General features: G+C 39.1%; 1 protein-coding gene across 2 annotated transcripts in view; it reads right to left on the reverse strand.

The window, feature by feature from the left end:
* ASAP2 (ArfGAP with SH3 domain, ankyrin repeat and PH domain 2) overlaps positions 1-25,144 on the reverse strand; it is a 170,089-nt gene that overhangs the window by 3,904 nt on the left and 141,041 nt on the right. Inside the window, exons 22-27 of one of the 2 annotated variants that reach the window (XM_084624727.1) lie at positions 19,106-19,361; positions 15,467-15,628; positions 13,889-14,057; positions 13,070-13,137; positions 11,298-11,404; positions 2,157-2,279 (exon numbers count right to left, since the gene is read on the reverse strand). In XM_084624727.1, coding sequence (XP_084480853.1) covers positions 2,157-2,279; positions 11,298-11,404; positions 13,070-13,137; positions 13,889-14,057; positions 15,467-15,628; positions 19,106-19,361 — 885 coding nt within the window. The remainder of the gene's footprint in view (positions 1-2,156; positions 2,280-11,297; positions 11,405-13,069; positions 13,138-13,888; positions 14,058-15,466; positions 15,629-19,105; positions 19,362-25,144) is intronic. The other variant, XM_084624728.1, reaches the window with a different exon arrangement.

Genomic DNA, 25,144 nt, shown 5'->3' on the forward strand with positions numbered 1-25,144 from the left:
AAGTGTTTTTGGGAATGTGAGGCCTCTGCTCTCCATATATTCAGTAGACTAGCTCTTCCTCAGACAATCAGAAAGTTGTAAGGAAGGATTGAGCATTCATAAAAACTGCATTTTGGTCTTACACGAGGCTTTTTGAGCGTACAGAGCATTACTATCAGTTTTGCTATGGAGATTTTGACATCTAACAATATAAATAGAAGTAAGGTGAATGCTTTCATGGGTAACTGTCCTATTTAAAAAAAAACTGACTTAGCTCAGCAGATTCTGGAAAATACATAGCTAAGATAGTTTTCTAGCTGATAGGACATACAAGCACTAGTTTTGAGAGGAAATCCAAAAATGGATGGAGTTATTTTAACTGCAGCTCTCAGTGGTGGAAGTGAACAGCGCAAGTTCTCCTAACCTTACTGATGTTAGTCACTCAGGAATAAAAGCAACCCAGAGCATTAAGGGGCTGTTTAATTTCGGTACAGACTTTTGAGGAAAGGGTAGCAGATGGCTCCAACCTGAACCCAAATGTCTACGCTGCAATTAAACAGTCCCTTAACCTGAGTCCTGCAAACCCAAGTCAGCTGACAAAGGCCAGCCAGGGTTCTTTAATTGTAGTGTAGACATGCCCTTGGGATCCGAAGCACAAGGTGTAGCAGAGTACCACTTGCTCTCTCCTTCACATCTTTTAGAAAATAATGAATGAGCAGATTTCCAAATACCTCCAACACTCCCTAGGATTAGCCAGATCCTAAACAGCACCTCCCCCTCACATCACATATTCTCAAACTGAAGCAGAGTCATCCAGAGTTTTTGGTCTGTGAGGGAGGCTAAAAACTAAGTTGGGGTAGAATTTGCCCTAGATTTATTTATTTATTTAAAGATACAGGATCCTCCAGAGTCAGGCCTAGCATGCATTTACTTGCCACCGGAAGAAAAGAGGTTGTTCCCCACCGGACATGAGGAGAAATGAGAAGTACATATACGTTTGTTTACACATGTTCTTTCATCTCACTAACTAATGGAAGAATTGTTTTTCATAATCATTGTTAAACATACTTTTGTGATTAACAGGACCTAACGAAGAATAGTGCATTACAAACCTGGTTATAGGGGAGAATGATGCCACACTGGAGATGTGTTTGAACAGCCTCCAGAGCCTTGTAGGTAATGTAGTGCACTTGTGTTTAGTGAGAGATATAGACGAACAAATAGGTCTTTCAGTAATTTACACTGACATACTACTTGTAGCCTGTGAAGAGGTCATGTGCCCAGCCAGAGGATTAGTGTACTAATAGTGACTCTTTATGAGAAGAAAATTAGTTCAAGACTGTATGGAAACAGCATCCCCAGAATGAAAAGGGGATAGTGGAGAATAGTGAGATATTCAGAAAAGTCCATTAGATAATACAGGTAAAGAAAACTATATTTGAATGCCTGTAAAGGACAGAGGGAGTCCTCCAGGTTACATTCATTCTAAAAAGGACAGGTGGGTAGGTTATATAATCTTTCATATGCATGTATATCAAGTACAGATTTTATACACATGAAAGATGTTACATCAACTGATGGTACTTTTCAGAGACAGCCTTTCATGGCACCTTATAAAATACTCCATAACACTGTCCTCTTAGGTCAAAGTGACAGGGAGGATCAAGAAACCCCTGTAGGATCAAATTGGCCATGCACCATGTTGGCTAAAGCATAGGCAATCCATGTCCGAAAAATGCAAATAGATCGCTATGAAAAAAGACACCCTCTTCCATTCTTTAAAAATACAGAGAACTTTTTAGGAGCTGTTGTCTTAGCCCTAGAGCTTTTCCTCTCAATCAGATCAGTAGATCTGGAGGCAGAGGGAGGGGATGATAGAAGAAGTGGTGTATGTGTGTGTGCGGGTCATGTGGGGAGGGAGCAGTGTAATTCATCCAAGCGAGAAGTCTGTAAAACCAGACCTCACAAGATAGGCAACAAGCAGCTGGCCAGCCAAAAGATGGAAAACTATATGCCAACTTCTCTAGGGGATTCTTCACTCAGTCAGTCAGTCTGGGCAGAGCTGCGGGTATTTCAATTCCTACCAGCTCTATGGTATACTTGCATTTTCTGTCACTAATGTACTTTGAAAGGGTGGGCATACTTTGAATTCAAGATGCATAAGTGAAAATACTCACCCACCACTCCTGATCTTCCTCCCCATCTACCACAATGATATCTCCCTCTGAAAAGGTTAGTTCATCTGGATTATCTGCTACACAGTTGTAAATGGCTTTTACTCTCTTGGGTTTAGTTTTTGACTGCAATACAAAAATATATATGTACAAGAAATGAAACATGGCAAAAGATAAGCAATGCAGTTGTAGCCATGTTGGTGCCAGGATATTAGAGAGACAAAGTGTGTGAGGTAGTATATTTTATTGGACCAGCTTCTGTTGGTGACATACGCAGCTTTCGAGCCACACAGAGTTCTTCTTCAGGTCTCCTAGACCTGAAGAAGAGCTCTGTCTGGCTCAAAAGCTTGTCTCTCTCACCAACAGAAGCTGGTTCAATAGAAGATATTACCTCACCAATCTTGTCTCTCTAAAAGATAAGCAACACCGACTGGGAACTATATTCATTCAGAGAGAAAAACTAAGTTACCGTTAATTGTTACCCTTTGCAAGAAGCAGCTCAGATAACCCCTTGCATTACATATACTCTTTCCTGGGTTAATACTCCACAATGCAGTTCAGAGCCATTATGCAATCTCACCATCAGGTGGCACACTCCTACACATTAGTGATACTTAGCAGCAGAGCTTAATTAATCCTTTATATCTTCAAAGCATTGTATAAACATGAAAACTAACTCTTCAACCTCCCAAGAGGCAAGGACATTTGTATTCTGGGGTGTGACCGGGGTCCTTGTGGGGAGCCAGCTGTGGTCACTCAATTAGGGTGAACTGCAAAGAACGGGGCAGCCAAACCCCTAAAAGTTGGTGGATATTCCAATACTTAGATTTATCAAGCCAGCATAAAACAGCTTACTGGTTACTCAGAAGTTCAAACAACGCAGTTCCCCTAAAGTGATCCAGCCTCAGGCCTCCTTCCCGGTACCCACGTAAAATACGATGATTTCTGAAAATCTCATTTCACCATATAAAAGAAAAGGTTCTACCAATCCCAAAGGATCAGACACATTACCTCCCAGGTTAATGAATGTTTCACATCTTACCCAAGTACACATACAGCCAATTCTTACTAACTAAACTAAAATTTATTAAAAAACAAGAGAGAGAGTATGGTTAAAAGATCAATATATATACAGACTGGAGTTCAATCCATTGAGGTTCAGATTCACAGCAGAGATGGTGAGCTTTGTAGTTGCAAAGAGTTCCTTTAGCATTCAGTTCATTGGTCATAGTCCAACGTCCAAATTTCATATTCAGGGCGTACCAGCATAACTGGGACCTCAGTCTTGTGACTCAAACTTAGCCCTGATGAAGCTTAAGCAGATCTGAGATGACAGAATCAGGTCCCAAGGATCTTTTATACAATTTCATGTCCTCTTTGACAAGTCGGGACTTCCTCGCAGAACAAAAGGTAATTAGGATGACTTTGAAGGAGGTCCATCGCCAGTACTTAGCTATACGAATTAACATAAGGCCATTTGCTTGTTTCTCCACTATTCACAGTACATTTCAAAGAGAGATGAATACCGAGATATCCCGTGTTTACAATTCATTTAAAGGTTAGGCTGTTCTTTTGATCTCGGAATTATCAGAATACAGCATAGACAGGGACTGTTGATTACATTCCCCTACTCATACATATGTAAATACACAAAAAACACAAACATTATCTCCCCACGTGTCTTTTGCAGGTTATTTATTTTGCAGAATGTTTAACCCTTTCTAGCCATGCGACACATGGGGCAATCAAACCCAAGGTTAAAGTCCCGCCCTTTACAGTGACTCTGGCACTGCCAGAAAGAAAAGACTGGACACAGCCTGACGTCACTTCCTTGCTCATCCCACTAGACCAGGTCTCACTCTTTTTGGATCATGACCCACAAAATGTCTGAGAAGTCCCCTGCATGCCACCATAACCACAGAGGGAGACAAGGTGGGTGAGGTAGTAACTTTTACTGGTTCGACTTCTGCTGGTGGAAGGAACAAGCTTTTGATCTGCACAGAGCTTTTATTCTGGTCTGGGGAAGGTAACCAAAGTGTCTGAGCTAAATACAAGTTGGGACAGATTGTTAAGCATATGGGGTTGACACAGGATACCACTTAAAATGAAAAAAGAAAAGGAGGACTTGTGGCACCTTAGAGACTAACCAATTTATTTGAGCATAAGCTTTCGTGAGCTACAGCTCACTTCATCGGAGTCTCTAAGGTGCCACAAGTACTCCTTTTCTTTTTGCGGATACAGACTAACACGGCTGTTACTCTGAAACCTGTCACTTAAAATGAAGTTGTCAACAACAACACTGTAAACAACCATAATCACAATGGTCTGAGGACTGTGGGATGTGGCTCATGGGATGGTTTATCAGGGCTTGGGAGCTGGGAAGGGAGCAACAGTGCTGCTTTGCAGTGGAGTTTTTCTGTGTAAAGTGCTTTTCCTCATCGGCAAAGCACCACTTTCCTGACTTGGACCTGAGCTCCTAGCAGGTGATGGAGAGCTCTGGGATTGAGTGCTTGATGGGAGGGGAAGAAGCAGGGAGATAGTAATATGAGGAGGAGAGGGAGGGAGCAGGCTGCAGTCCCCCCTACCTCTCCCAAGCTCTCCTTACATTCCAGAGACATGTATTTTGCTGCACTCCCAGCTGACAGGGTGAAAGCCAATGGGTACCCGCCTGTGATCCATTTCATACTCCTGGGGGGATTCTACACCAAAAATTTAAAAATTATGCAAAATTCTGTAAATGTTATTTGTCAAAATAATGCAATAAAACACACCAGTTTCAATTGCTTTGGTAAGTTATTTAAACTACAATAAAGAAAAAAAGTCACAATAACTATTCAGCATTTCCTAAACACATGTATGTTAAGTTACAAATACTTGGTAATTAAAACCCAGCATTTCCAGTTATAAATGATTACATTACAGAACACCAAACAGCCAAAAAACAAAAAGGGGGGAGGGGAAATGTAGGGCTGTCAAACGATTAAAAAATTTAATCACGATTAATCATGCAATTAATTGCACTGTTAATAATAGAATACCATTTATTTTATTGTTTTCAATTACCAATATTTGCACTGTAAAAAAAAAAACAGTATTTTTCAGTTCACCTAATACAAGTACTGTAGTGAAATCTCTTTATCATGAAAGTTGAACTTACAATGTAGAATTATTTACAAAAAACGGTATTCAAAAAGCATGAATGTTTAGCAGATCTGACACGTAAATACCTTGCAATGCCAGCTACAAAAGTCCCATGCAAATGTGTTTTCTCACTTTCTGGTGACATTGTAAATAAAAAGGGGGCAGCATTATCTTCCATAAATGTAAACAAACTTGTGCAGCCAATCGCTAAGACAAACAAGAAGTAGGACTGAGTGGACTTGTAGGCTCTAAAGTTTTGCATTGTTTTGTTTTTGAGTTCAGTTATGTAAAAAAAATTTTTTTTTTAAATCTACATTTGTAAGTTGCACTTTCACGATAAAGAGATTGTACTACAGTACTTGTATGAGGTGACCTGAAAAATACTATTTCTTTTGTTTATCGTTTTTTACAGTGGAAATATTTGTAATAAAAATAATAATATAAAGTGAGAAGTGTACACTTTATATTCTGTGTTGTAACTGAAATCAATATATTTGAAAAGGTAGAAAAACATCCAAAAATATTAATACATTTCAATTGGCATTCTATTGTTTAACAGTGCAATTAAAACAGCGATTAATCATGATTAATTTTTTTTTAGTTAATCGCATTAGTTAACTGCGATTAATCGACAACCTTAGTAGAATGTCATTTTAAATTGCACACATGAAAGTCATACAGTTTTGCTAATCATTGTCCTGGACCTGACTGGGTATTTTGGGAAGTGCTTGGTTCTGATTGTCCTGACATTTTATTGACTGCTTGGTAAATGTTCTATTTGCCCTCAAAGTTTTTTTTTTTTAAATGGGTAACTAAAAATCTAACCCCCTTGTGCCACTTTGGTATAGAAAAAAAGTGAGAAAGCACATAGCTGATTTCCTTACGGTCATTTATAAGGCTTTACATCACTCTGGCAATGTAGGGGCCTTAAAACTTTTACAGCTTTTATGTTCCTCAGGGAATTGACTGAGAATGGGAACAGTTAACTAACAATAGGATCATTAACAATGTTACTTGGCAGACAGGCTGCTTCATTTCTGCCTCAGAGAATGAGATCAGTTAACCATCAATCAGCAGCATTAACAAAATGGGGTGTTTTTTGTTTGTTTGTTTTACAAAAGCTATTTTCTTTAACTTAAAAAGAAACAATTTTCAGTAATGTGATACTAATATTTAATTAAGTGTTTTTTCAATTCTCAAGTAGTTTTAGACATTTTACCAGGCCGGCAGGCTGCTACATTTCTCCCTCAGGGACAGAGCTTCCCCCTGCATAAGAAAAAGACCTACCCTCCTCCAGGCCCCTCCAGCCGCAGTATCAAGCGAGAGGGACAGAATCTCTCTCACTTGTTGGCCAGCCCCGCCCCCTGAAGGTAATGAACATCTCCCCCTCAGGCAAACATGCCTGCACCCCCGCCCCCGCCCTTCCCCCACCCACAGTGATTTGCATCTCTGAGGCTGCTCCAGGCACACTGGAACAGACATGCTGCCTGGACTGCCAGGGAAGAGACACATGTCTCCCCCCGCAGATTTCTTTTGCGTTTTTCTGTGTGGGGGCACAGAAATATGTGGGCCGTATGAATTCTGCATCCCAGGGGTGCAGAATTCTGTCAGGTGTAAAATTTCACAGTCACGCCTCACTCAATGAGCAGCATTTCTACAATGAATCTAGCCATATCACTCTGTTTGTTCTTTCCCAGCCAAATTAGTCATAAATACAATTATCCTCCATCTCAGAAAAGAGGATGAATGGGTGCATATATGCACTACCAGCAATATAATTACTACCTTCAGAGAACAGCAATTACAGGTATTTTCTTTTCTCTAGAATGTAAATAGAATATAACAGATCCCCATTCCTGGCAAACTAAGAAACTTCAGGAAAAAGTTCATATACCTGAAGTAAATATACCTAAAGTATACTTTTAAGTGTATAAAACACATGTAGAAAAAAACGTTTTTAAAAAAAAAAAAGCTTTCTACCCAAAATCAGAAAGTTATAGGACATAGAAATCTTTGGCTATTTACGTGTACTCTAGAAGCTTGATTATCTAATCAGGAGAGGTGCCCCAAGCATGTGCCCTACCTGCTGGCTGATCTCCATGATCTTTTGGCAGGGAGGACACACAGCAGAGAAGGCTTGGGAGCAAAGGTGGATGGAGCGATTTAGGAAAAGTGCTTTAGCTAAACTGATCTCGCTAATGCTTCAATTAAGGTACTTTTAGCTCAATCAACTTAGCTAAAGCATGTTAGCAAAATCACTCCTTTCTCTGGGTCCCTTTCTATTGCGCAGTTTTCCCTTTCCACTCTGTCCTGGATCATCAGAGAAATACCCTGCCAGCTTCTCCAGGTATGCAAACTTCACTTTGCTGAAGTTATCTGGAAATTCTGATATTTTATTCAGATATGTACAATTAAAAATAAACCCTGGGTGCAAAACAGATTGTTCCCTAGTACCTACTTGGCTAAATAAATTAATTTATATTGAAAGTAATTATGTTTTATAACATAACAAGGAAGGATCAAGATAGAAGACTGCAACAACCTTATTTTACATGGAAAGCCCAGGGTAATCAGCTGTTTGAACATGACAAAAGAAGGTTGAATTAATGGCACCAGTGGTTTCACACCTGAACCATATGTACACCTCACGGGCATGTTGTTATGGTCCAGCAGCTCAACAGAGCAAAGATTAGGAGAATGAAACCAATCAGGACAGTTATTCCATCTCAAATTACCCAGAAAAGTCCAAAATATCCAATATTATATATTCAGAGAGACAGTGTGGCCTAGTGAACAGAGCAATAGGCTGTGTATCCAGAGACTCACACATTCTATTCCTGGCTCTGCTATTGGCCTGTTGGGTGACCTTGGGCAAGTCACTTCACTTCTCTGTACCTCAGCTTCCCCATCTGCAAAGTGGGGCTAATGATACTGACCTTCTTTGTAAAGTGCTTTGAGACGCAATGATGGGCAACACTATCTCACAGCTAGGTATTGCTAATTTGTCAGACAGAAGGGATGGAAAGAGAAGAGGGACATTACAAATTGCGGTATGTGAAAAATACCAGAGGTCTCTATTATTGCAGCCGGCCTGCATGCTTGCCAGAGACAGAAAGATACAGATCCCACCCTAAAACTCCTCTCTAAGTCTGATTAAAATAGATTACATATATTTTTAACTTATTATTGCTGTTAGTTGTTTGTATTACAGGAGGGCCTAGGGGCCGTACCAGAGAGCAGGGTTCCCTTTTGTCAGGTGTGCTCTGCACACACATGCACAGGGTGAGAAACATCCCTTGCCTGGAGAGCTCACAATCTAAACAGACAAGACTGACAAAGGGTGGCAGGGGAAAGACAGGCACAGAGAGAGGATGCAGCTTGCCAAGGTCACACAGCAGAACAGTAGCCAAAATTAGGAACAGCCCAGGTCTCCTGACTCCCAGCCCAGTGTCCTATCCAATGGACCATGCTGTCTTCACAACTAAGGCCATGTCTACACTTACAAGCTTACAGCAGCACAGCTGTATAGATACAGTGCCGCTGTAAGAGCACTCGTGTAGCCACATTATGCCATGGGAGAGAGCTCTACTGACATAATAAAAACAGCTCAATGAGTGGTGGTAACTATGTCAGTGGGAAAGCATCTCCCACTGACGGCGCTGTGCACATGAGCGCTTATGCCAGCAAAACTTATGTCAGTCAAGGTGTGTTTTTCCCCAAGGGACACAACTTTTGTTGATATAAGTGCTAGTGTAGACATGGCCTAAGTTTCAACAGAATTAAATGAGACACAGATCTAAATGTAAATGTTTCCATTTACTTCCCCCTTGGAGCCCCTATATTTTTTAGCTCAGCTAGAAGTATTGCTTTCTGAAAGGTACAGTCAGGGTAGTAGGTGTTGCTGATATAATGGAAGGTATAACAAGACATCTTTTACTAAATGATTCCAAATTATTCAAATAAGGATACTGATGAAGCAAAACCACCAAATCATTATGGCTTCTTCATGGTTTTCTTACTCAGCAAAAAAGAAACCTTCAACTTTTTCTATTCTTATACCCTGCACCTTACTACAGCATTAGTATTAGTCAAACCTGAGAAACAGAAAGAATGAAGAAAGAAAATCTTTGCTGATGATAATATCTCTAGCAATGCAGTCTGTCTATTTAGAGAATATACCGACAGTGGAAACTGTTGGTGACAATTATACAGCACATACTGATGAAATAGATTAATAGGTCAAAACTTCAACAATGGAGAATTCCAGACCCAGTCACACACATGAATAAGGACTCAAGAGTGGGGATCTTCTGTATAGTAATTTACTTACCTTTGAAGAGATATACAGTAACTGAGCAATGTGTGGGTTAAATAAGGTAATGTAACACTTTGTAAGTAAGGATCAATAGATATACAATTATGACAGTAGCTCAGCTGATCTGCAGAGGGAAGTACCACCCTTTTCATACCCATCCTAATCATAGAATCATAGAATATCAGGGTTGGAAGGGACCCCAGAAGGTCATCTAGTCCAACCCCCTGCTCGAAGCAGGACCAATTCCCAGTTAAATCATCCCAGCCAGGGCTTTGTCAAGCCTGACCTTAAAAACCTCTAAGGAAGGAGATTCTACCACCTCGCTAGGTAACGCATTCCAGTGTTTCACCACCCTCTTAGTGAAAAAGTTTTTCCTAATATCCAATCTAAACCTCCCCCACTGCAACTTGAGACCATTACTCCTCGTTCTGTCATCTGCTACCATTGAGAACAGTCTAGAGCCATCCTCTTTGGAACCCCCTTTCAGGTAGTTGAAAGCAGCTATCAAATCCCCCCTCATTCTTCTCTTCTGCAGGCTAAACAATCCCAGCTCCCTCAGCCTCTCCTCATAACTCATGTGTTCCAGTCCCCTAATCATTTTTGTTGCCCTTCGCTGGACTCTCTCCAATTTATCCACATCCTTCTTGAAGTGTGGGGCCCAAAACTGGACACAGTACTCCAGATGAGGCCTCACCAATGTCGAATAGAGGGGAACGATCACGTCCCTCGATCTGCTCGCTATGCCCCTACTTATACATCCCAAAATGCCATTGGCCTTCTTGGCAACAAGGGCACACTGCTGACTCATATCCAGCTTCTCGTCCACTGTCACCCCTAGGTCCTTTTCTGCAGAACTGCTGCCTAGCCATTCGGTCCCTAGTCTGTAGCTGTGCATTGGGTTCTTCCGTCCTAAGTGCAGGACCCTGCTCTTACCCTTATTGAACCTCATCAGATTCCTTTTGGCCCAATCTTCCAATTGGTCTAGGTCCTTCTGTATCCTATCCCTCCCCTCCAGCGTATCTACCACTCCTCCCAGTTTAGTATCATCCGCAAATTTGCTGAGAGTGCAATCCACACCATCCTCCAGATCATTATATATTCATATTAATATATGAATAAAATAAATCAACACTAATACATATGTTAAAATCAAATGTTCCAGGGCTGCAAAATGGTACCATTTGACTGACCTATGTCAGATGTTATTAATCTGCTTGCCAATGTAAAAATAAATGCAGCACCCATTTTTTGATGTTGCTTACTTCACTATCTACTTTATTGAGGATTAAGAACTTAATGATGTATGTGATAACAGTGATACTGCTGTTCAATTATCAGGCTCACCAACGTTTAAGTTATCAGTTCACTGTGCTTTATAGATTTTGCACGCATCATGTGTCAGATACTGGCAAATAATTTCTACTTCTGTGTCTGTGGTTATGCACTCATTCCTGTACAATTTCAGGAAATGCAGGGTATTTTAAAAGTCTCTATTACGAAATGTATGAGTGTTTAATAAAATACAATGGCCTAGTCTTATTCATGGTTCAGTTTTACACCTTGTTTTTTGACAAAATACTTGGGAGGGGGCGAGAAAGAACTGTTACAACAAACTATCACCACACTGTCAAATGCAATTTTTTAAATTATTTTTTTAAAAGACTCACCTAGATCTTTTTCCTACTTACCATTTGTGACTTCCTTGGCATTGGTGCTGGTGGTTGAATCTGTGCTGATGTGCTTGCTGTAGGACCAGTTTGTGTTACAGAAGCCTCAGATACAGAGGAGGATTCTCCTTTTGTTAAAAGTAAGTAAAACAATTTAAAGTGGGGGCATGTTTTAAAAAAGTAAGTTATGAATATATGATGATAGCTATACACTTAAAACCAGTTCATTCTTGTTACTGCAGTATGCAAATTATACTTTTTCCTTCAGGTTTTCTACTCCTGATGGTTCTCCCTAAATTCCTAAACTGATTGTCTTTCTACTCTTCCCAACCACAAACAGCTCCCTGGTGTTGAAGACAGTTGTTTAAGAGCTTCAATACTCCCATGATGGAAACTAGAGAAAACCCTAAGACAGGGGAGAGAGATAATTGGGCTGAGCTTCTCCATTTCCTTACATTGAGTTATAGGACTGGAAGGGACCTCAATAGATCAGCTAATCCAGTCCCCTGCACTCAAGACAGGACTACGTGACAACTAAACTATTCCTGACAGGTGTTTGTCTCACCCATTCTTAAAAACATCCAATGACGCAGATTTCACAGCCTTCTGAGGCAATTTGTTCCAGTGTTTAAACTACGCTGGAAGTTAGGAAGTTTTTCCTAATGTCCAACCTAAACCTCCCTTGCTGCAATTGAAGCCCATTGCTTCTTGTCCTATCCTCAGAGGTTAACAAGAACAATTTTTCACCCTCCTTGTAACAACCTTTATGTACTTGAAAACAGTTATCATGTCCCCCCTTCAGTCTTCTCTTCTCCAGACTAAACAAACCTGGAGAAGAGAAGACTAAGGGAGGGTGCATGGGTGGGTGGGGTGGCAGTGGCAACACACGGGGGGACGGACACAACAAGATAACAGTTTTCAAGTACATCTCTCATTTCAGATTGTCATCTTGTTATAACTCTTCTACACCGGAAAAAAAAGCCAACACATTAAAAAGTGTTCACTTCACTGGTTGCAAGCTTTAACCAGATGCTGCATCCCTTTATGTGACCAGGGACCAGACTCCAGACCTCAACACAGGGCCAAGAGAACTCCTATGGCCTCCTGTGAGACACATGAATAGAGAGTAGAAGGCCATCAGAGAACTTTCCTTAGCTCTGCAGAGAGGTCAAGGACAAGTACAGAGTAGTCACAGTGAAAACCAATGCATGGACGTATAGATTTATAAAAATGATAGAAAGGGAAATTGAGAAGCGAGAAATTCCATGATTACCACACAAAGAAAATCATGCAAACTTTGGGGCATATTATTAACATACAACCGGGGAAATTGACAAAAGCCTTGATTCTGCAAGGTACCGTGGAGGGACCCACCCCAGTAGAGCCTGACTTACATCAATAGGACCCAGAGATCTGTTCATGCACGGCAGCTCCCAGGATCAGAGGCTAAATGACTTTAAAAGGGAAACAGTAAAAATCCTCTTCCTTGGAGGAGGATTAAGTTACTGCAAACTAAGGCTACTTTACTCTTATGTGAGAGCATCTACACAGGGGTTAACATGCTTTAGCCTATGCACGTTGACATCATAACTTCAGCTGATTTTACTTTCCGAGTGTCCCCCCCAGCTAGTGTTGTCAAATACGAACAGCAGCACCGAACTAAAAAAAACACTTTCTCCCAACTCTAACCTATTTCAGTTACAGTGATCTTAGAAGTTTTAACAGTAGGTTTACAAATAATTCAAAAATAAATGTAGCTTTTAAATCATGAGGCCTCTTTATACTATAATTACCAGACTGTTGCAGAGATCCTGGTCCTCTAGGCTGCCCTTTGTTAGTTATACCAGAAGATTTATCAATCCTGTTCAGAAGAATATTAAGATTAATCTATTTAGAAAATAAACCAGAACTTTCGAGTGTGCAGATATCTAATACAATAAATTTAAACTATTTTCAAAGGGTAGGTAATGTATAACTCTTACCAGGGCTTTAATGTGTTGGTAGAAATGCAACTACGTATATTGTTGTGAAAGCTACTTTACCTACTTATTTGCAAATAAGCGACTAACCCATTCCGATCCCATTTGATAAATAAACGTAGTGCAAAAGAGCAATACATATTTTGCTGTAATTTTTGTAAATGAGGTTATTGTCCTTTCATAAGTTCTGAGGTTTCCTCTAATGTTACTTTTAAAGTTCTTGGGCAACAAATTGCAAGAGATAACATTAGGGGAGCTATTTTTTATTATTATTATTATTATATCAGAATTAGAACCAACTGGAACCTTGTTGCTTCCAACTGCCACCAAGACTAAACACTATGTAAATATCAAGTCTATCATATGAGTTGACTAAGTCTTGGTAATTAGAATTCCTACATTGTTTCAGTCTTGATGCTGACATTCTTGCTATCTGCTCCATAAATATTTCTTCTCATTTTAGTATCCTATAAGACAGTGAATGGCATTAAGTGCCTGCTGTCATTGGCAAGAAATGGGTCTGCCTGTTTTATAGCTTTCATGGTACATACAAGTGCAATTCCTTTAAAATCTAAGATCATTAAATAGGCTGAAGTGTTTTATGAATTCAATATGAAAAACAGCATCTATTACCCAGTAGCAGGCTTCTTTTGAGAGATTCTACTAGGAGGTTGTGGAGGCAGAGGAGGTGGTATAGGCTTAGATTGCGGAACAGCTGGTGGTTGTTTTGACTGCTGGTTTAAAGCTTCTATAATACTGGCTGTCTTTGCAACTGGAGGTGGCGGTGCTGGAAAGAGGATATCTACAGAAAAGGCAAAGAGAATGCAATGGAATTAAACTTTTACTGAATGTGTTATTCTTAGAATCTCATTCACCAATTTCTATGTTACATGATTTGTTTTCAAGGGGAAGAAAAATGCTTTACTAATTATAATTATAGTTTACTAATGGTAAAAATCCTCCCTCTGCACCAAAATGAAAATGAAAACATCGGGGGGAGAGGGAGCGCACATGATGAGGGAGGGAGCACCACCTCCATCCCCGACTCACCTCAGTGGGCCATCCACCCTTGCACATGTATTTTTATGTCTGGGATGGGACGGGGGGGGAGGGACACACAACCAAAAATTGTAACTCAAGGGGGGTGGGGAGGACCTAACTTGAAAAACGCTGGTTTAAAGCGAACAGAAGGCAAACATTGTCAGTGCCCCAGTCTTTTCTCAAAACTTTTGGTCTTTGGTGATCCCAATAAATGTTTTAGTTCTGGATTTTTCTTTGTCAAGCCCCACTTAGGCCCCAATTCAGCTAACCAATTAAGCACATGCAAAGGATGTGCTTAAGCCTCACGGAAGTCACTGAGTCTTAAATGTGCTTTGCTAGCTAGTGATGGATTTAAACATATGCTTAAATGCTTTGCTGAATCAGAGCTTTAGAATTAATGTTTTATGGAATTTTGTTGAGTAATATTTTGTGAGAAGTTCTATAAAGAGGAATTTCTCCTTGACTGGACATTAATCATAACATGACTTTAGAAGAAATGTTTAGAATTAGGTAGGTAATTAAAAATCTTCCTCGTCAGAGAGACAAGATGGGTGAGGTAATATCTTTGGACCAGCTTCTGTTGGTGAGAGAGACAAGCTCTTCTTCAGCTCTGGCTAAGCTTGAAAGTTTGTCTCTCTCACCAACAGAAGCTGATCCAATAAAAGATATTACCTTATCCACCCTGTCTCTCTAATATACAGGGGCTGACACATCTACAACACTGCATTTTTCTCTTCAGGTCAGTTCAATCACAGCATGGCAGAGTATTACACCCTCAGACCTAAGTTTTCCAGTTGTCATTTGTATTCCTAAAGCTAGCAAAAATTAAGAACATCATGCAGGTAACACACTATAGGTACTGCCTTTGTGTAACACTTCTGTTATACAACTCATTAATATTAAAGAGAAATAAAATTAAAACCCTACATAAAAAAATTGAGAAATCTCTTAGACACCGATAATAGAAGGAATTCCCTGGTAAACCACACTACAGCAACCAATCCCCACTGATCTATTGGAGGAGACTATTCATACGAATCGCTGGAGGGGGGACAACAGGCCAAAACTACAATTGTCAAAAGAGGAAGCATGAGTTGTGAAAATGGAAAAATAAGACTAACCATGATTAGATGTAGCAGAAGAGAAAAACAGGGGAAAGTGAAAACATACTTGTAGATGTTACACGCAATGGCGGCACAGGGGGATGAATAGCTGGTGGATCTGATGAAGATCTCTGTCTGCTTATATTTTCCACTCCTAATGAATTTGTTTTCCACATTGTATTAAATGAAGAAGTTGTCTGAACACCACTCCCAAGAACTGAAGGCTGAACTAAAAAAACAGGAAAATACTGTATAAAAATTATTTGCTGACTATATGTGTGGAAAAAGTGCTAACAGTCACACCTGTGTTATATTTTAAATGGTGTGCCTGTATACTGTATAAATTGAAAGAAACCACCATCATCTTGTAAGAGTACAAGAGAATAAATCATGTATTCTTAACATATCAGCTCCATAAGTGCTTGTCTCAGGTCAACATTTCAAAATGTGTCAGGTTTATAATCCATTTCACAGCTTATGAATTTGAGGCTGGTTAAGCCTTGGCAAAGGCAAAAACTTCGCAACAAGAAATTAAAAGGTGAGTCCTATGAAAAATCACTAACCCCTGACTGCTGCCTCCAGACACTACAAGAAAGGGACATAACGAACATGTAAGGGTCTGTGAACATGCTGACTCAACAGGTAATGTCAGTTCTGACCTGGAACTTCCACAAAACCGCATTTCAGGGCTTCATCCAAACTTAGACCAACAGCTGTAGCACTTACATGGCATTACTTTTGTATTTATAAGTGGTTCCTAATTTACTCCATTATAAGGCTAAAATGCAGTCTCCCTGTTTCACCAGAGCACACTGTAAGCAATCCTTTACAGCAAACATTTTGCTAGTACCATATAATTATATGCCTACGCAGAGAGCATGATCACCATATTAAGGAAAGATGAAAAACACAAAAAGAAAAGGCGTACTTGTGGCACCTTAGAGACTAACAAATTTATTAGAGCATAAGCTTTCGTGAGCTACAGCTCACTTCATCGGATGAAACACACAGTTAATGTGAAATAGAAATAAGCATTAATTTGCATGGAGAGAAGATACAAAGGGATCAGAAGATTTAAAGAGCGTTCTAAAATTAAGAGGATAATAATAATAAAGGCAGCTAACAGGAGTAAGATCAGTGATGTCATCATAATGTTCAATTGGGAAAATGAAAGAGGCTAATGAAACAAACTGCTAGAGTAAAATATACCAACAAATAAATCTTTTTAAGCCAGGAGGCATATTTTCCTGGCATGAGCTGCACTGTATGGGTGCCAAGTTGTAAGGGGCGGGTGGGAGAACAACGATAAATGTGTGTTTTGGAAGTCTGCCATTTAATGAGAGGGCAATGGGTGAAATAGTACATTTGCTCAGGAGTAAAATTTAGTCAAAGGGCAAAACCACCATTTTAGTTATTCAGTCAAGGAGTAGAATAATATCCTCAGCTGGGTTCCGCCTTCCCAAAATGTCTTCACAGCCTTTTTAAAAAAAACATATGAAATCACGCTAACCATTTTGTATTCTCACTTAATTTCCACCCAAAAATAATAGTTTATGCACTTTTTATGCTTGCACCCATATCACGTGAGCTAGCTCATCATATTGTAGACTTGTGATTTGCCATCCGAAAACAGAAATGGTGCATCAAGTCCTATATCCTAACTTCAGCCATGACGTGATGCTTCCAAGGAGGATGAAAAAACCATTCACATATCTGGTCAGTTGTGCAATGCTGTACTTTATGCTGTCTTATTGTTCATTCAATAGTCAATAAAAAGTCATACCTGAAGACGAGTATTCACTCTACACAAGGTGTGTGGACTATGTTACAGGGCAGGTAAGAAAGTCATGCATACACAAAGTCTGAGATATTTTAGTATAAAAGACTGTATGTATATGAATAATACTTTCTTGCATTACTATAGTTTTAAATACTTTTGGCATGCAGAAAAGATGCCAGACTGCTGAAGGCATTAGAGACTGAAATCCTTATCCAGGAAACTATCACAGTATAAGGACTGGCTGTGCAAGTTTCTCAATGCTTTTCCACCTGCTTGGCCTGGAGGGATTATATCTAGAAGTAAGAGTCTTGATTGTAATGGAAGTGAGCATTTTGTTTTGTGAGCATTTGGCCCTTATGAACAGAAGTGAGACCTACTGATTTCATATAGGCCTTTGAACAGAGGATAATTAGCAGAGATCCTAGTTTTCCGTGATTTAAAAAAAAACAACATTTCTCCAATAAAAAAACCCATAAAAATCCACCTTTTTCCACAATTAAAATGAAATGCTGAACTTCAATTTCCCTAGCCACAATATATATAGGTATCCATTAAACACAATGTTTTATTGATATATTTACAACTTTTAAGCAAGTTCGAAGCCTCCAATGCCATCAATTATTACACTAAAATAAATAAATAGAATTGCAATTTGTATTGCTTACATATTCTAAATACTTCTATGTCTATATTCTAGATTTTCAGAAAATTGTGTGTGTTTTTTAATGCACAAGAATGCTGGAATGATCCAGTCACATTGCATTGTTTCTTTACTGTTATCGATGGCCCTGCTGTCTCAGTCTCATGTTTTTGTTTCTTTTCAGTCAGTTTATGTTTAGCGTTTTCTATGTGTTCTTCAACTGTTTGCCTCCAAATATAATCTATAGCCTTGCTGCATACAGTACAGAATAGCACATTACCATCAATGTGAAATTTGTCCTTGCGAAACTCAGTGACACAGTCTTTAGAGGTGATTTTTAAAGTTTTCGGCATCTTTTCGTAACTTTAATTACTCACATCTGGAGGCTGAAGTGAAATTTGAGATGCATTAAAACATGAACCTCTCCATATGCTACTGTGTAAACTCTATATGCTGGAAGCAGTTGATTGGAGTATGTTTAGGTATGTAAATTTAAAGCACATTCAAAAATCAGCCACAAAAAGGGGAGGTTGTGCACACTGAATAAGTGACACTAGTACTATCAGTAAAATTTAATTAATAGTTAATATATGTTTTTATTTTTTCACAAAATGTAAAAACACAAATTCTGTGTTTTCCCATGGCAAACTGATTTCTAGGATCCCTGATAATGAGTAATGGGAGTTATGTTTTGGTCAGTTACCAATCCCATAAAACTCCTAGTTCTCCAAATTGTGTATGTATCTTATATTTCACTCTTTATTTCCACACTTTCTAGCACAGATTTAAGAAGAGTGTCTGTAATGTTATCGTTGCCTATCTTTCTTCATACTCTCTTTGGCCCCTTTTAAAGAGAAGCATTTCCACAACAGCTAGATGGTTATGGAAGTTCAGTACAAATCAGACTGAGACATCTTTAGGAAATAAAAGTTTTAAAAGTTGGAGCTCTAGCAAGAAGCAATTGATGAAGTCGATCATCTGGGCTGTTACTCATTTCTTATAACGAGCTTGAGCTTTATTGATTTTATTTATACATCTATTATTTTTACACAAATTGTATACCTGAAGTAGAATTCAGAATATATTTTCCTTCACTAGCCCATACAATGTAAATCAAATTCAGAATATGTTGTGCAGATTCACTTCAAGTTAAAAAAAAAAATCATCAGTAAATAGTTCCAATACCTACCTGTGCAAAGTAACTGTAAAACAAATCTTCAAAATGTAAGAAAAAAAATGTTATGATCCCATTTCTTCTAAAACACTATATTTTCCAGCGTTAGTACCTTTGCCAATATTCCTTGGAGGTAGGGGAGGTGCACTTGTAGTAACAGGTACTGCAGGTTGAATGGGAGGTGGACTGCCACTAAGTATTGCTCCATAGGTTTCATTCTGTAATATACTAGGCATAAAACTTCTTTGTTTATCCTTAGCAATATTTGCTGCATCTCTTGCCAAAGATGCTACATTAGGCTGAAGTTGGTTTGATCCCAGCTGATAGAAACTGACAGGCCTGTCCTCTCTCCGATTCGGACTGGGTTGCTAAAACCAAACCAAAACAAAAATACACATGGATATTACATTAGTTAGGTTAAGAAATTCAGCAAGGCTTGAAATATATACACAACACTCGCTAGCCAGAGGACTATGCCTACTAACTCTTCAAACGTATCAGACCTATGTTGCTGCCACTACCACTCCTGACCACACCTCCCCTTAAAGCCACATTTCCCTCATATACTTTAAAAGAAAAAAAAAATGGTTGTGCACCATTTATTGGATATGTATTTAATTGTAACAAATGGTCTCAATCAATTTGCTGTTTTATTATATTTTTAGATGTAGCTTACTACTTCTCTCTTGCGCCTTCTTTCCTTTCTTGGCTTCAATAACTTTTTCCCCTCATTTCTATAATAGATTGTGGTGCATCTTTCACTATATTTTCCCTAGTGTCTATTCATTATCATCATAATCACCACCACCGCCACCACCTATGAGTTGTACTATTGCAGCACTGAGAGGTCCCAAATGAAAGTTGGGCCCCACTGTGCTAAGCACTGCACAAATACATAATAAAAGACAGTTCCTGTCCCAAAGCACTTACAATCTAAACAGACAAGACAAAGAAAGGATAGGGAGAGAAACCCACACATTGAGGGAAGAAAAGACTACCCAAGATCATACAGCAGGTTATTGTAGAGCCAGTAAAAAAACAAAAGTCTCCTAAGTTCCAGTCCAATGTCCTAACCGTGCCATGTCTAACGTTTCTTTCCCTTTTTTCATTCTTTCACCCTGCAGCCCCTTGTCATCTCTCTTTCTTTCCCTACATTGTTCTCTCTAACCTCTTTCCTTTCTTCTCCCCACTTCTCCCACCAAAATCCTTCTCCCTTCCTCTCTCCCCTTCCCTCAATACCTTCTTGTCTTTTCTAACGTATTTCATCAATCTCTCTCTTGCCCAGATCCATCAACTCTCACATGTGGTTTAGAAATTTTACCCAACACCTAATAGCTACTTGCCAGAGACTGTTATGTTAGATGAGGGGCCTCACCGACCAGGGGCAACACCTAGATGAAAAGCTATCCTAACTCTATAAGCTGCTGGGATATGGGAGAGTGCTGGGATTCCTACCAGTGTGCTCTCCCTCTGCCCTATCTTTTATATCAGGCCTGTTGTATTAATTTAGATAGAATATATGGGCTAACGGTGTTACCATAATCCAGTTACTATCCAACACTGAACAGTTTTAAACACAATCCACGGTTTGGTATATAGAAACCTCAGCCTACTTAGTACCATGTTAAACACACCATTAAAATCCTTTTAACCTTTCATTAAAGATACAGAAGGAAAAGAAAAAACAGTAAAACATTTTGAAACATATCATATTAAATAAGGCTTTCATTTTAACAAAATCCCTTGTTCCCTTTCCCTTTAGCTGGTAAGAGTATTTAGAAGGGAAAAAACCCTCATTAGGATAGCATTAAAGATGGTCTTAACTGTCCTTTTGGGGAAAAGAGAAGAAGTTAGTAGAGATGGACTGGAGCTGTTGTCACTGTTGTTAAAGTCTGATCCTGTTTCCTAGAAGACCAAACAAAACGAATACCCATAAGAAGGGAGAGAAAAGAACAGCAAAGATAGAAAATGTCTCTCTGGGGTTGACTTTCATTTGCAGCCTCACTACTAGAAAGATACAGGCAGAGCCCACAGTTTTATCAGAAACTCCAAGACCTGGCAAACTTCTACCAACTTCTGGCTGTTTGGGACATTGCTTTTAGTTGCCTCTTTCTAGTCACAGGCTTACAGCAGTGTTGCAAAGTATTCAGTCTTGGCCAGCAAAGTCAGACACTTATTAGACAGAAAGAAAAGAGAAGAAATAAGGTAGGACAGGAAAAGGACACATTGGTGGGGTGGCTGGGTGGATAAAAGAGACAAAGTCTCACATCCCAGGTGGTGGTTGGGATTCAGACAGAGCTGGTGGAGATAGTGATGTTATCTGCCTCCCTCTCTGGTCAGGACAGCTTTCAGGATTGAGATGAAGCAGGTCTGGGATCCAAGGAGATGGTAGGGGAGGCAGCCACGATGGTGAAGCTTGCTCCAGTAGCCAATTTTTTCCTAAAGTATCTTTCCTTAAGGACCCCAAAAGGGAGTTATATGTGGAATAGCCCAATCCTCTTAATTATTTTGTCCATCAATTAGGCCTCATTCCTGACACATCAGTTTCATTTCTGATTCCACACTTTTCTTGTTTACCAAATATGATCATAACACAGTACTTGATCTTGATCTTGGCTTTTTAATTTGGACTAATTCAGTCTCTTGGTCTCCCATATGTACCTTTTCCCACCAACGTATGTTGTTATAGGTTACTGTGATCTTTTATAAACTTATACTCGCTTTTCACAGTTGAACTCACAATTAGAGTAAATTTGTAGGCCCAAATATCACCACAGGCCCATGTAGTAATTATCCAGTAAGTTTAATGCTCCCCAGCCCCTAAGGGCTACAGAAAAAGCAAAGGGACATTTTGTCTCCCGCTGTGAGGGTTCGAGAGGAGAAACTACCCTTCATCTAACCTTTGTTTTCAAGGCCTCCTTACCAGCGAACAGGTCCAGTATTTACCTCAGTTGCTATTCATTTTTACCCAGCATCTTCAGAGTAAAATTGAGCAGGATTCTGCATAGACACAGTGATATTTACAAGAGTTTGTAAACACTTTCCATTCTGCTACCTCTCAGGGAGAGCTATGAGGAGACTAAGTAGAAGCAATTAATTGGTCTGCTGCAGAATCAGTGAAAGTATTGCACTGGTTTACAGACTTTCCACATGTGGAAAGTTGTCTTTCCAATCGTACGAGCCAGAAAATTACCTTTTTAAAAAGAAAGCTTATATAATAGCTAATGATACTTCTTCAAGAAAACTAAGTACTCTCTCTGAGTGGATCTTTCAAGCCCTGCCTATCAGAACTTTTATTTAAAAAACCTCATTTCAATTCATAAGAATTCTGCCTGAAAACAGAAGTTGATTTCAGGCTGCTATAATTTATTTGTCACAATACAAGACAGCTGTGTATATCAAGTCTTAAATTTAAATAAAAGTTTATCATCATGCTAATGAACTTGCTAAAGGCCACAAAAGATTCTTGATTTGCAGATATTTGTACCTATGTGATCAAATGTTGTACTAGACATGATGGAATGTTCAGATGTCTATGCTGCTCTGGGACAACCACTATTCTAATAATTATAAGATATTGTTGTGAGCCGTTCGGACAAAAGACTAAAGATTTACAAACTGGAGCAGGGTAGTTCCTTACTTATGTTTACATGCACAAGGTTTCTTCCACTTCAAACAAAGGTGAAACTCAAAAGTTAGAAACTCCTTTGTTAAAAAATGCTTCTAGAATACAGGTTTCAGAGTAACAGCCGTGTTAGTCTGTATTCGCAAAAAGAAAAGGAGTACTTGTGGCACCTTAGAGACTAACCAATTTATTTGAGCATGAGCTTTCGTGAGCTACAGCTCACTTCATCGGATGCATGCAACCGATGAAGTGAGCTGTAGCTCACGAAAGCTCATGCTCAAATAAATTGGTTAGTCTCTAAGGTGCCACAAGTACTCCTTTTCTTTTTTCTAGAATACAAATACTCTTTAAAAACTACTCCCCATATTCTTATGCAAAATATCACTCAGGCCTATGTAAAAACCTTACTTTACCTTTTAATCTTACAGTTATTAAAGATGAACAAGCATAACCACGACAGCATTAATAACCAAACTCTCAAAAAGGAAGAAAAATACTTCGCCCAATAGTCCATGAATGTACCTAGCAGGGTAACTCCCTTCAATAATACAAATCCTCCGATTTAGACCAGTAAAGCTTTCTGGTCCATAAGAATATAGGATAACATTTTCAAAAGTGCCTAAATGACTTAGAACGCAAGTTCCGTTTTCAGAAGTGCCTAAGTCCCATTGAAACTCAGTGAGACTTAGGCTCTTATGCAACTAACACACTTTTGAAAATGTTACCCATAAGCAAGAATGGCACAGGAGTCCAAGCCTCTCGCCAGCTCTCTTCAGCTTACTAAAGAGGAAGTAGGTCCAATTCATAGAAGAATTAAAGAGAGATGGGTGAGTTTGACAGGAGGGAGGGAGGGACTGCTGATCAGCCTGTGCACACTATCAATATGTGCCCTAATTAGTTCACTTTGAGTTTTGCCGCAAGTCATCTGTTTGCTATGTGTATTTCAGACTTATTTTTCCTGTTGTAACAGCAGTCATTGGTAATTACTGTTCTCTAATAATAACTGTAATAGACGGAGTCATGGGTTCATATGCTTAGCACAGGACTGAGTTGTAACATTCCAGAGATCAACAAGAGTATAAATATGCCTTTAAAAATAAGGTTAGATAAACACACAGCTGCATAGATTGTTGGTATAAATAAAATGAGCCATTTAGCAACTGCATTCAGGCCAAGTAGGTATTTATACCCACAGTCTAGTGAACACATATGCTATTGTCCCTATATCCATGATTCAAAGCACAGCATCCCAACTGGTTAAAAAAAATGTTATCAGAATGACATGAATGACAGCCAATTGTACTAATTCACACCTTCATTTAGAATATGAAAGCCTCTCCCCTTCTGTTACTTTAGAATCACTTGATATAACAAACTTCTAGCCTTCAAAATAATTAAGCAATCAATGGATGGACACAACAGACAAGAAGATCTAAAGTGTTTAACAACCATAATGGAGCTGGCTGAAAGAAAGGTTTATAGCAGGAAAAGGATATTCTACACAGCAATATGGCTATTATACCTAATGCCACATAATAAGGACAAAACCTTATCAGGATCCAATGAAGACTTGCAGCAAATGGCCTATGAACCCCAATCTATTGCAAAGGACTCCATCACTGAAGACAGTCAAGGAGAAACTGAAGGGAAGGAAGTAGCATTTATACTTTGCAGGAGCTGGCACACAACAGTCAGTAAGGGACCTGGTTCATTCTTTATGACATTAATGTTGCTGTCAAAGGTCAAAAAAATCACAAGTACTAGAGAAGTTTCATCTCTCCTGCACCAAGGAGATAAGACCCAAGAATAAGAATTCTGCACAGACAGTATTCCCAACAGAAGTGATATTCCAGTGAAGGAGACATTTGTTTCAGAATGACAGGGCAAGAACTATTCAGCTAATCCAACAATCTGATTGCTGAGACATTCCTTAAAGGTGACCAGCAAAGGAAAACAATAGGCTTATACCCTTTTCCCTTTCTTTATGATGTATAAAGGTGGTGTGAAAAGTTTTGGTTTAGGGTTGTTTTTTAATTTATTTTTAACTTTGGAAATATAGGTCCTATTTAAGCTGGAAGACTATACAATGACTGGAAAACTAATGAAATGGTGATACTGGAAGAGCTAAACTAATGAAAGTTTAGCTACCAAATTTCTAGTCACGATTTCTAGTCAGAAACTTCTAAGGTAAAACATAGCAGGGAGAAAGAAAGAAAAAAAAAGAAAAAAGAATTTAAAAAGTTACCTAACTTAACAAAAGTTTTTCAACAAAATAACGAGGAATCCTTGTGGCACCTTAGAGACTAACACATTTATTTGGGCATAAACTTTCATGGGTTAGAACCCACTTCATCAGATGCATGGAGTGGAAAATACAGTAGCAGGTCTATTTATACATAGTACATGAAAAGATGGGAATTGCCTTACCAGGTGGGAGGTCAGTCTAACGAGACAATTCAATTAACCGTAGAATATCAAGGGAGGAAAAATCACTTTTGTAGTGGTAATGACGGTGGCCCATTTCAA

The sequence above is a fragment of the Lepidochelys olivacea genome (genome assembly GCF_965140295.1).
Source record: "Lepidochelys olivacea isolate rLepOli2 genome assembly, chromosome: 3".
NCBI lineage: Eukaryota > Metazoa > Chordata > Testudines > Cheloniidae > Lepidochelys > Lepidochelys olivacea.